Source organism: Marmota monax, unplaced genomic scaffold (genome assembly GCF_021218885.2).
Source record: "Marmota monax isolate L192 unplaced genomic scaffold, Marmota_monax_Labrador192_F-V1.1 WCK01_AAM20220418_F8-fsc00034, whole genome shotgun sequence".
In the NCBI taxonomy this organism is placed as follows: Eukaryota; Metazoa; Chordata; class Mammalia; order Rodentia; family Sciuridae; genus Marmota; species Marmota monax.
This window is the reverse complement of record NW_026693934.1, coordinates 11516322-11530276: the sequence shown is the minus strand read 5'-3', so window position 1 is coordinate 11530276 and position 13955 is coordinate 11516322. Positions and strand designations below refer to the sequence as shown.

At 33.7% G+C, this 13955-nt stretch overlaps 1 protein-coding gene across 1 annotated transcript in view; it reads right to left on the bottom strand.

The window, feature by feature from the left end:
- Positions 1–13955, bottom strand: part of Map3k2 (mitogen-activated protein kinase kinase kinase 2) — a 75045-nt gene that overhangs the window by 15857 nt on the left and 45233 nt on the right. The window contains exons 8-14 of the mRNA XM_046463728.2: positions 8895–9025; positions 7969–8048; positions 5947–6014; positions 5688–5780; positions 4792–4998; positions 1234–1382; positions 740–871 (exon numbers count right to left, since the gene is read on the bottom strand). Of these exons, the coding sequence (XP_046319684.1) occupies positions 740–871; positions 1234–1382; positions 4792–4998; positions 5688–5780; positions 5947–6014; positions 7969–8048; positions 8895–9025 (860 nt within the window). The remainder of the gene's footprint in view (positions 1–739; positions 872–1233; positions 1383–4791; positions 4999–5687; positions 5781–5946; positions 6015–7968; positions 8049–8894; positions 9026–13955) is intronic.

The following is a 13955-nucleotide window of genomic DNA, read 5'->3' as shown; positions in this document are numbered from 1 at the left end:
GGAAAAAACAAAACTTTACAATGTAGGAATCAGGATGTCAGTCATCAAATCTAGCAATCACTCTTAGCATCTCTATGGTAAAATAACCATAAATCGAATGTCTCCTGATGGGATGCAACATAAAGTATATAGCTTCATCTATGACATATGAGCTAAGAAAGTATGAAATGGAATCTGACTTAAGAGTTTAGATCTAACCTAAAGTTCACAGGAAAAAAAGAAACAAGGACCAAATTAAACAGAATCCATGAGTGTAATTATAGAAATCTGTGAGATGAGACTGTTAAAAGAACAACTCTCCTGGTCTCACCAAATCTACATCATGTAAAAATGGACTATGATAGATAAAAAATAGAGTTCAGAGATATAATGTACAACTATGTACAACTATAATGCTAACTTATTACTCAGGAGAAAGAAAGAGTATGATTAGAAATCAGAAACAATTACATTTCTAGTTCCGGTTTGGATAAACTGGCTACAAGGATATTTTTAGGACATTTAGAGAAATATGATGGACTGCTATAATGTCTGTAACCAACCTCAAATATTTTAACATTAATGAGTTTAAAAATACAAAGATTCATGAAAAAAACAGAAAATAAAATATTAATCAGCTCTAATTTAAAACTCTTCTAAAATGTCCTTAACTAAGGTTATAATGAAAATTTTGTTTTCTTTCCTCAACTAACACTTTATTAAATAGAATGTCTACTTTTAAAAAAAAGTAGTAGCTTACCCCTGGCATATATTCCATAAATATGGAAAGTGTTTTTTCCTGGGGATCCCTCAAACAGCCATAATACTGAACAATTCGCTCATGCAGCAAGTTTTTCAACAACTGAATTTCACACTCAAGTGCATTTACTTCCTAAAAGACAAAATTCACTGTTAAGTCTTTACAATACTGTAGAAACAAAAAAATTCTAACTTCAAGACCTATCAAGGTGATTACATTCTGAAATTTTTATTTCCCAAGGAACAAACACTTTAAAGTGGCTAATCAGTAGCTTCTTTAAAAGTCCCTCACAGTACGCTAAAGCAATACTATATCAGACTAGAAAGACAACTTAAATACTAGAAAAGAAGTATCCACAGTACAAAGTAGATAAATATAATTTATCTAATTGTTTTGCAAATCTTTTGCAAAGCTAAAGATTCTTCTGTATATTACCTTTTTAAGTAAAAATGTTTCTTATAATGTGACAAAGTAGTTTGTGCAGTGATTTTTACCTTGCTGGTCTCAGGGCTATCAGGGTCAAACTGAACTTGCTTAACAGCCAATTCTCTTCCTGTATCAACATCATAACAGAGGTAGACCCTGCCAAAGGCTCCTTGGCCAAGCAGCTTGCCCAATCTCCAGTTGGTAGGTGCTCGAGGTGCTAAAAAAAAAAGAACACTATCTTAAAAATGGGATAATTAGATGCACAAGATTGGTTAAGGACTAAATGAGTATTGTGGATAGTGCTTCCCTTCATTGAACATGCTAGGATATAAGCAAAAATCTTGAGTATCCAAATTCATTATGGTCACTATTTTTCAAATATTTTCTCTTTTAAGAATTCTAAACCCTGGGCTGGGGCTGTAGCTCAGTGGTACAGTGCTTGCCTTGCATGCGTGAGGCACTGAGTTTGATCCTCAGCACCATATAAAAATAAATAAGTAAATACATAAAAATAAAAAAAAAATTCTAAATCCAAATAAGATTCATATCTAAAACTCCTATTTTTCTAATAAGATTTTTCCCCCAATTACAAATGTTACAGCATCTTTCACTGAATCTAAGATGCCACTGATTACAAGATTCATTATTTCTAACTTTTATCAATGCAATATTTATAATTACTTTATCAGCTTCTACCTACAATGTCAAAAGCTGGAAGGAGCACTGTTTCCATCCTAACAACAAGAGTATCCTGGGTAATCTACAAAATTATAACCTTTACTGAACCTGTTGGAATGTTTTCCAGCCTGAAATTGGAGGAAAAATAAGCACCTCCAAGGAGAGATGGAACACAAGCACTGGCACACTTGTGGAGGGGCAGAAAGATCCACAATGGCAGGTAAGAAAAACTCAGTTCCACTTTTAACAAGCATGGGCTACATGAGAATACCAAACACTAGCAAGATCCTGACATAAAGTGGTTTCAGACTTTTCCATAGACAATCTCCATGCACTCATAGGAGCAAGAGACCAGAGAAAGCCTCCTTTTGTAAGTTAAGACCTGAAGAATAAAATGAGCTCTGTTGTTACTCTCTTCAGCTCTTCTCCCCTAAGACGTAAAAACCTTAAATTGTTGGAAGAAAGGGAGGCAAGAAACATCACCCACAGATGAGGAGAATAAGAAAAAAAGGGTGGGGGCTTATCCCTGAGGAGGGGCTGGAAACCATCATGGAGAAAACCCATCTCTGAGAACTGCAGAACTAGAGCCTGCCTAAGACGGAATCTGCATGGGACAGCTCTCAGCCCTCTATTCTGCCTCTCCTATAATATGCTAATAAATAGCATCATGTACTGCTGAGGGAGGAGTGAGAGCACAGATAGATCTTCTCTCTCTGAAAAGGAAGGCCAAAAGCTGAGAGTGGAGCATCACCATTGAGAAAATCCCTCTAGAAAACCAATACAAGGTTAATTCTAGAGGAATTTGAAGTCAGTGGTAAATAGAAATACCAGCAACCACCAAATCTAAACCCAGCTGACTAGACCAATCAATCCCCCACAGTAATTGCCTAGGCAGAATAGTTGTGTCTATTTCCAGGCATAAATTATATTTACCTCAGTCTTCATTATCTGGCATTCAGTGTAAAGTTATAAGATGCAAAAAAGCAAACCAAAAAAAAAATCAAAAGAGAAATCAATTAATACAAGACTTAAGCGATTTAGACAGGATATTTAAAAGTAACTACGATTACAGTGTTAAAGGTTCTAATTTTTAAAAAAAGCTAACAACAGGCAGAGAATTTCAACAGAAATAAAAACTGAAGAAAAGAGTCAAATGAAAATGCTTGAAATTAAAAAAAAAATCCTTCAAAAGAATCATAAATAGACTCAGCAGGGCTGAGGAATGAGTCAATGAATCTGAAAACAGATCAATAAAAATTTTTCAAACTAAGAGAGAATGTGTGTAAATCCAAGTGCACAAAGATGTATAAGACACTATCAAATAGTCTACTGCATAGGTAGTAGAATAAATAAAAATTTAAAATGGAATAGAAGAAATATTTAAAGAGATAATATCAGAATATTTTTGAGGGAAACTGTAGTGAAAGAACATTAGTTGAGAATCTCATACCAATATATCCAGACACACCATATTCAAACTTTTGGAAACCAAAAGAAAAATCTTAAAAGCAGCTGCTAGGGGGACAGATAACAGGGATGGGGGTGGTCGTGGTGCAGAGTTGATGTATAGAGAAGCACACTGTATACAGTATGACAAAAACAAGATTATAGCAGATTTTTCCTTACAAAGTATGTAAACAAGAAGAAAATGGAGAGATAAAACTTTTAAGTGCTGAAATTTTTTTAAAAAAACCAAAAATAATGCCCAGAACACTATACCCAGGAAAACAAAAATATTTCAAAATGAAAAAGACTTTTATAAACAAAAGCTGAAAAGAATTTATTACTAACAGACTTGTTTTATAAGAAAGTTTAAATGCAAATCATCTCCCTCTCCTCCTCTTCCTCCTCCTCCTTTTTTTTTGGGGGGGGGGATTGAACTTAGGGTTCACACAGGCTAGACAAGTATTCTACCACTAAGCTAAATCCCCAGCCCTTCTTTTATTTTGAGACATGGTCCTGCTATATTGCTCAGGCTGGCCTGGAATTTGAAATCCTCCTGCCTCAACCTCCCAAATAGTTGGGATTACAGGTGTGTGCCACTCAGCTATACGCAATTCTCTAGGAAAAAGGAATCTGACACTTGACTGCATCTTAAATCTATATAAACAAAGATTTATAGAAATAGATAAACAGATGGTATATATATATATATATATATATATATATATATATATATATATAAAGGATATTAAGGATATTCTTTTATTTTTTTATCACTTTAAATACAGCTGTCTAAAGCAAAGAAAAAAACAACATAGTGTGGGGTTATAGACATAAAAACTAAAGTATGACAACACTAGCATAATAGGGAGAAATTCATAGCATACAATTTTTACTGCAATAAATATCTTTAAGAATGAATCTTTGATAAAGTCCAAATACTTTAAAATCTAGCCTTAGTTACCACTATAATCCATTCCTATGATTTAAGTAAGCTATCTCCCACATTAGCAAATATGAATTACTCTCAATTTTCAAATTGTCATGGCCTCTTATACATGTCACTTCATTAACTAGTGAATTTCTACTCAGGTCTTAGATCTACATTAAATGCAATAGTATATTTATTTCTCTATATACCATTTATCCCATTAGACTATATCTTAGAGATCATGTTTGAAATCTCAGTTTTAGGAATTTGACAAGGATACATGGAATGGAACAGATGACAAATTGAATAGCTGATAACATTTTTTCTAATAAAAATGAAGGACAGAATTAACAAGAGTAATCAGCAATAATACCATTATTACACCAGACATTCCGGCCATTTTTAGAAACTCCCATTATGATCTCTTTTTTTTTTAAGCACAAAATGCAAGTATGATCTCTTTTGAAAAGTCTTGTCTTACCATGAATATTCATTTGGTATTTATTCCTGTTAATATTATAAAATTCTGCAAGGTTCTGCTATACATTTCACTATGACAATTTTTGTTACTTACAACGGCTGGGTGGGCTGATGTCCATTACAGTCAAAGTAGGATTGTCTATGTCACTTCCCCTTCTTCTTATTCGACTATCATCATACTCTGGGGTAAAGATGCTGCTTCCACTACTAGTACTTAAGGAGTGATCAGTAGGACTGAAACTCACAGGAGATCTGAAGCTGGTCCCCTGGGTTCTTCTAGCTCTTGGAAAAGTTTTTCGACCTACAAAATGAAAACAGAATTAACTTATTCCTTTTGTTAATATGATTTAGTTTTAAAGTATTTAAAATTTATATGGTAGGAAACAGACATTTTTCTGGTAACTAGGCTAAAGAACTGAAATGGCAATAATTGTGGGGTTAAAAAAAAACTAGGATCTAAACATAAATTCAAATAGTAACTTATGTACATACATGCACACACACAAAATAAACTACAAAATAGAAGCCCTTCATTTTTGGATAAAAAAATAATTTATTCTCATTTCCAATGATTTTAAAATACAAAACAAAAACTAAAAAGTTTATAGGTAGTTTTTCCCCTAAAATGGACAATACATGTATGAATTTTATCATCAAGGAATAATTTTCTAATTAATCATTTTAAAATTATTCCTTTTCCCCCATATTTTATTGTATATTATAATTCTATATTTTAAATTGTGGAATTTGTCAAATTACTCCTTTTAAAAGAAAGAAAGATAAGTATTATTACATTTTAGAAACAATACTAAAATGTAACTACAGTTTTAGTTATGACCCAATTTCCTTAAAAAGGCTTTTTTTAAAACCAGAAAACTGATTCAAAAACAATTTTTATATTACACAAATGAAATTTTTCCTAACATTTTCTATTTAGTTTTATATTTGAGATTTTTCCAAAGTGTTATGATCTAACTGCCAGAAACTTACCATCATTATATTCTTGATGATGATATGAAACATGATACCTTCTTGGATATGTTCCTCCTTTTCCATACTTCTCAAAGATAGGGTTATCATAGTCTGTGAAGACATAAGAAAGCTACATCACAAAAAAGTCAAGTGTTTCTAATGATGAAAAGTATGCGGACAAAATTTTTGATTTTTCAAAAATCTTCCCTCTCTCCTCCCCCGCTAAAACATTACTGTAACATAAATATTTAAATATTTAGAATTCATATAGTCTAACCTGAAAACTCCTGATGATTATCTGGGTAGCTCTGTGCCCTGGGCATTCGTGATTTTGGATAGCTTTCTCTATAAACAGAAAATGTCACATTAAATTAAATATTAAAATAAAATGTAAAAAATATTTAAGCCATATCTGTGTGTTTGTGGGTCTTTACAAACACTTATTTGATACATATAGGAAAAATGTATATTGCATACGGCTTTTAAAATTAACCTATATAGTGGTAAGAATGATGCATTTTGGAATCATAGTTATCTAGAAACACCTATCAGGCCAAGCTCTGTATAACCAAGATCATTTTTGCATCTGTATAAAAGAAATAATTTCAAACTCGTCAAATACACACACACACACACACACACACACACACATGTAAGCATTCAGGAGAGTACATTCCAAATAGTATTCACTATATAGTTTTCTAATTACTACTTCCCTAACTTTCTTAAATGTCTATCTTCAGGTAGACACTGACACAGACAAGAGTTTCATGTAGATAGACAATTGATCCCTAAAACCAAATAAAAAAATTCATAAAGCAATTCTAGGGATTAAATAAGTGAAGATTTTAATACTGACTGTGTGATACAGTATGACTACCAAGAACAATGTCCAATTACAATCAGAAGAGTGCACATTTATAACAAAAAATTCACAGTTGCTACTTGATCCTGCTCACATCCCTGTATTACACAAAAAGTATTTGAATTTTTAAAATGTCAACCAACATACTAAGCCACAATTATAAAGAATTTAAGTTATTTCTGGTGCCAGGATGAACATAATTCTAACAGGGAAGCAACTCAAGAAATCTCCAAAACCAAATATATTAAATTTGGTGAGGATGTGGAGAAAAAGGTACGCTCATACATTGCTGGTAGGACTGCAAATTACTGCAGCCAATATGGAAAGCAGTATGGAGATTACTTGGAAGGACTGCAAATTACTGCAGCCAATATGGAAAGCAGTATGGAGATTACTTGGAAATCTGGGAATGGAACCACCATTTGACTCAACTATCCCTCTTCTGGGTCTATACCCAAAGGACTTAAAAACAGCATACTACAGGGACATAGCCACATCAATATTTATAGCAGCACAATTCACAATAGCTGAACTGTGGAGCCAACCTAGATGCCCTTCAGTGGATGAATGGATTTAAAAAATGAGGCATATAAACACAATTGAATTTGACTCAGCATTAAAAGAGAGTAAAATCATGGCATTTGCAAGTAAATGGATGAGGCTGGAGAAGATAATGCTAACTGAAGTTAGCCAATCCCCAGAAAACAAATGCCAAATGTTTTCTCTGATATAAGGAGGCTGACTCAGAGTGGGGTAGGGAGGAGGAGTAAGGGAGGATTAGATGAATTCTAGATAGGAAAGAGGGGTGGTAGGGAAAGAAGGGGGCAGGGGATTAGCAAGGATGGTGGAATGTGATGGACATCATTATTCAAAGTACATGTATGAAAACTCAAATTGGGGGTCAACATACTTTATATACAAACAGAGATATGGAAAATTGTGGTATATATGTGTAATAAGAATTGTAATGCAAAAAAAGTACATGTATAAAGGCATGAATTGACGTAAACATACTTTATATACAAAGATATGAAAAAATGTGCTCTATATGTGTAATAAGAATTGTAATGCATTCTGATGTCATGTATTTAAAAAATAAAATCAATTAAAAAATATGATAAGTTTCATAAGTACAGTTTTTAAAAATAAGCACACATAAATTCTAAGTTTGCATTTGGCTTCAAACACATCTTTGGCAAGCAGAAACACTTAAAACAGTATCATCAGATATCATTTTAGCCAATAACACTGAGTTCCATGAGGTTAAGGGATTTATCTGCACTATGAAGAATTTCATTCACCATCAGTAAGAACAAATATCAATTAACTATATTCCCATAAATGTAGTACAAAGAGTTATTGATAATTCTACATGCTGTATATATGTGTATATTACTCATATGTATTAAAAAACAAAACTACAATTGACATTACCCATCCAAAGGACTATCAAGTGATGGACAACTTCCTGAGCCAGAATTTTCAGGGCTGCTTAAAGATAATGGATCCAGCATCTAGGAAAATAAAGAGTTCCATCATGATTCAATCTGATACAACCAAAAGTCTTTAAAAAATGTTTTATTGAGATAAAACTAACTCATTTAAAGGGCATAATTCTATGGCTCTTGATATACGGGCAGCTGTGCAACCCTTACCACAATTTTTGAACACTTTCATTACCTTCAAAAGAAACCATACCCAATAGCAGTCACTCTCCGGAGTTATTCATTTCTAAATGTCTTGCACAGGTAGGCTTACTTCAAAGTTCCCTAATAGTCCTTTAAAATAATTAAAGCTAAAATGTTTCATATAATTTTACTTACTGAAAACTGAATGATGGCCCCACCCTAATTGAGACTAATTACACAGTGACTACTACTGCAGTAGTGTGATCATCCAATGTTAAGGAAATAATAGCAACTCTATAAAAACATTTTAATACTGAATTATTTTTGAAAAGTTATAAAAAGTTCACAAACCTCAGTTTCATAAAGTTAAATATTTGTAATTTTGTTCTTTCAAGTGTTAATATAAAAAATCTGAATGCTAGTTATCCCTGTGATTAAAAACAAATGCATTCATTCATTCATTTATGGGTAAGCAATATTAAGAAAGGTAGCCTTTCAGCAGTTTTCTGTATACTTCAATACATAAAGGCACATACAAGTTAATGTGCAGTTTCCTGTTTTTTTAAATGATTTTGTTCACTTAAGAAAGATACAGGATTGGAGAAGAGAAAATACACACACACACAACACACACACACACACACACACACACTCAGATACTTGCCAAATCACACTGACTTTTACCAATATCCCTTTAAATAAAATGAAAAATAACATCTGACTTCAGCTTACTTGGTCCATGCTCTCTGGAATGAATTCTCCTTCACTGTTGATACTAGTGAATGACCCATTCCGGGCTACCTGGTGTAATTCATCTGGAATGTATCCTGGGGGAGGAGAGCTTCTATCTCTATTAGTGGGACCTGAAAGGAAGAAAATTATGTGATTTATAAATATCAGAAAGAAAGAAATTGGAGTATAACTAAATAGGCTAATTGGGCATATGCCTGTAACCTTGACAACTTGGGAGGCTGAGGCAAGAGGATCACAAGTTTAAGGCCAGCCTTAGCAACTTAGTGAGACCCCCATCTCAAAAAATTAAGAGTTGAAGATATAGCTCAGTGGCAAAGTATCCCTGGGTTCAATCCCCAGTACCAAAAAATACTAAATAGTCTGTATTTCTGAACTATATCAAAATAATTTAAGCAAATGAAACCCAGTGTTTATTAACATTTATCAGAACATTCATGTTTGTAAAACTTCAGATATTCTTACAACCATTCTAAACTCCCACCCTACTTTAATTATTAACCTCACTGTGATATCCATTTATACTTATCAGGTGCTCTTCTGACTGTTGACAACTACATTATATTTGATGATATATCATAGAATTTTTTTTCACAAGATCTTTATTTTACATTTATGTAGTGCTGAGGATCAAACTCAGTGCCTCAAGCATGCTAGGTGAGCACTCTACCACTGAGCCATAACCCCAGCCAGATGGAATTTTAGATAAATAAATACCACCACTTTTGAATTTATTGCAGATAATTCATATCTGTAAACTTTTTACATAACTTGTAGAAAGCATCATAATGTAGTGAAAGCATGGAGTCAGACCTTAGTTTAATCTTGGTTCAAGTTATTTACCAGCTGAGTGTCATTGGGAAAGTTACAAGATCATCACCTAATTCCTAGTTTGTAAACATGGGACTAATTCTCCTTTTTGCAAAAATGTTGTGGTGATAAAATAATTCATGACAAATGAATTCTATCCACATTTGTCTCCATGATATTCTTTCCATTCCTCTTATCTTTAGATACCTTAAGTGAGATTACTTCTTAAGTCATTTAGTCCCTATTAGGGTATTTTAAATTTGGAATCCTGGACTATATTTCTGGGCACGTAAAATTAAGTCTGTGTGGCAAACCATATTCCTGGAATTTAAATTTCTTTGTAGTTTAGAAAAATGGAGAAATCTGGCTTCCATTTAAGATAGTCCTTTAATTAATCACAATTCTTATCAGATAAAAATCCATCTTATTTTAATGTGGTTCTTTGGAAATAATGCTATGTTTATGAATATAATTTCTCCCTCACCTTATAATTTTTTGAAATTAAACTAGCAAAAAAGCTTTATCTTTGTGTAAACAGGTCATTTTAAGTATATGCCAGCACTTGTTAGTGAGAAAGAGAGCAAGATAATTACCAAATTCACACTTATCTGTAAAATGTTTAGGGGCTCAATCTGAGTCAGAGTTGATTGAGGCTCTGTTAACTAATAGCCAAAGGAACAAATTGAACCCTAATATTTTTATTCTTCCACATACCACTGGTTATAAAAGACTGATATATTCTACTACTAAAAGGAAATAGGGAGAAAAGAGACTATGAAAATTCCTCTTTTTTAGGGGGTAGGTACTGGGGACTGAACTCAGGGGCACTTAGCCATGGAGCCACATCCTGAGCCCTATTTTGTATTTTATTTAGAGACAGGGTCTCAGTGAATTGCTTAGTGCCTCGCTTTTGCTGAAGTAGGTTTTGAACTCCAGATTCTCCTGCCTCAGTCTCCCAAGCTACTGGGATTACAGGCGTGTGCCACTGCACCCAGCACTCCATCTCCTTTCTTGGTAGCCCATTTTTCTTAACCTCTGTTAGTAATGGGCATGCTAATGCACTATTGGTAATTCTAGTCAATTTCTGATTTTTTTTCCCCTTAATGCCAGCACTAAGGTCAAACAACAAAAATATTTATTGGTAGAATAAGACAGAGGTATTCAGTACAATTTTAATCTAAAAGGAATTTAAAACATCAGCTTAATGCATCAAATTCCATTGTATATATATGTCACATTTTTTTAATCCATTTATCTACTGAAGGGAATCTAGGTTGGTTCCCACAGTTTAGTTATTATGAATTGTGCTGCTATAAACATTGATGTGGCTGTGTCCCTGTAGTATGCTGTTTTTAAGTCCTTTGGGTATAGACCGAGGAGAGGGATAGCTGGGTCAAATGGTGGCTCCATTCCCAATTTTCCAAAGAATCTCCATACTGCTTTCCGTATTAGCTGCACCAATTTGCAGTCCCACCAGCAATGTATAAGTGTGCCTTTTTCCCATATCCTTGTCAACACTTATTGTTTGTCTTCATAATAGCTGCCATTCTGGCTGGAGTGAGATGATACCTTAGAGTAGTTTTAATTTGCATTTCTCTAATTGCTAGAGATGATGAGCATTTTTTCATATATTTATTGATTGATTGTATATCCTCTTCTAAGAAGTGTCTGTTCAGGTCCTTGGCCCATTTATTGATTGGGTTATTTGTTTCATTTGGTGCTTAGCTTTCTGAGTTCTTTATATACCCTAGAGATTAGTGCTCTACATGATGTGTGAGGGATAAAGATTTGCTGTCTATTTTCACCTCACTGATTGTTTCTTTTGCTGAGAAGAAACTTTTTAGTTTGAGTCCATCCCACTTATTGATTCTTAGTTTTAATTCTTATGCTATGGGAGTCTTATTAAGGAAGTTGGGGCCTAATCCCACATGATGAAGATTAGGGACTACTTTTTCTTCTATTAAACACAGAGTTTCTGGTTTAATTCCTAGGTCTTGATCCACTTTGAGTTAAGTTTTGTGCATGGTGAGAGACAGGGGTTTAATTTCATTTTGTTGCATATGGATTTCCAGTTTTCCCAGCACCATTTGTTGAATAGGCTATCTTTTCTCCAATGTATGTTTTTGGTGCCTTTGTCTAATATAAGATAATTGTAATTGTGTGGGTTAGTCTCTTGTGTCCTCAATTCTGTACTACTGGTCTACCAGTCTGTTTTGGTGCCAATATCATGCTGTTTTTGTTACTATTGCTCTGCAGTATAGTTTAATGTCTGGTATAGTGACGCCACCTGCTTCACTCTTCCTGCTAAGGATTGCTTTAGCTATTCTGGGTCTCTTATTTTTCCAGATGAATTTCATGAATATGTTTTCTATTTCTATGAGAAATGCCATTGGGATTTTGATCAGAATTGCATTAAATCTGCATAGTGCTTTTGGTAGTATGGTAATTTTAATAATATTAATTCTGCCTATCCAAGGGCAAGGTAGATCTTTCCATCTTCTAAGGTTTTCTTTCTTTAGGGTTCTCTAGTTTTCATTGTATAGATCTTTCACATCTTTAATGAAAGAGGTATCCCAAGTATTTTTTTTTTTTGAGGCTATTGTAAATGGGGTATCCTAATCAAATCTTTTGCTTTGTCCCACTCTTCTGTTTCCTCCCTATTTGTCCTTTTGTCCTCTTCTACTTTTGCCCTTCAAATACATAATCTCATGCTATCCTTAATGACCACATATCAGTAGTTTTGAATAATGAAATGCTTTTATCTTTTTTTTAAAAATGCACATTATCAACACTTTGTACAAACTGAAGACAACACATAGAACTGAAGAGTTAAGAGCACACCTGCCACCAGGCTTGGTGGTACATGCCTGTAATCCCAGCAGCTAAGGAGGCTAAGGCAAGAGAATGGTGAGTCCAATGCTGGCCTCAGCAACTTAGTGAGGTACTTAGCAACTCAGTAAGACCCTATCTTTAAATAAAAAAAAAAAGCACTGGGGGTGTGGCTCAGTGGTTAAGTGCCCCTGGGTTCAAACCCCAGTACCAAAAGAAAAAACACATCTGAGGGCTGTTTAAACTAAACAGTTTGTCCATTAGGCTTATTGACATACAAGGTGAAAATCTGGTGAATGATAGTTTCTGAACAGATATGTAAATAATCCATCAAACTCTTGAGGTCATTTTCAGATATGCTAGATAATAAATATTTTGGAAAAAAAAAAGAAAAAACACATCTGCCTTTCCCAAACCTTACTAAGGCCACCTTATGATACAGCACATAGGATCTTTATTTCTTTATATCATAACCTTAAGTATAGCAATACAGGAGCTGGGGTTATAACTCTATTCTATTTATATAATTAAAACATATTCCTGATAAATATATGTAAAGCACTTGCCTCATGCATATGAGGCACTGGGTTCGATCCTCAGCACCACATAAAAAGAAATAAAGATATCGAGTCTATCTTTTAAAAAAATATAGCAATACATTATTAATGGTAAGTAAAAACTGAATAATAAGAAAGTATAATAAAGGCAAAATGTGATATTTTTTGGCAATCTTTATTGTGATTGCATTCTTCAATTATTAAGACCTTACAGAAAGTTTTAGGAACTTAAGAATCTAGTCTATTAATTTTAATATGCTAGAATTACTTTTTCCCCCTCTCTTCTTTTATCTTGTGAGTGTGTGTGTGGGGGGGTTTACTGGGGATTTAACTCAGGGACATTAGACCACTGAGCCACATGCCCAGCCCTGTTTTTTTTTTTTTTTTTTAAATACATGACAGTGGAATGTATTACAATTCTTATTACACATATAGAGCACAATTTTTCATATCTTTGTATACAAAGTATGTTTGTGCCAATTTATACCTTTATACATGTACTTTGTTTTTTTCATTACAATTCTTATTACACATATATCCCACAATTTTTCATATATCTATTTGTACATAAAGTAGGTTGATACCCAATTCATGTCTTCATACATGTACTTTGGATAATGATGTCCATCACATTCCACAATCCTTGCTAATCCCCTGCCTCCTCCCTTTCCCTCCCTCCCCTCTGCCCTATCTAGAATTCATCTATTCATCCCATGTTCCCCCTCCCTACCCCATTATGAGTCATCCTCCTTATATCAGAGAAAACATTCTGCATTTGTTTTTGGGGGATTGGCTAACTTCACTTTAGCATTAGCTTCCCCAACTCCATCCATTTACCTGCAAATGA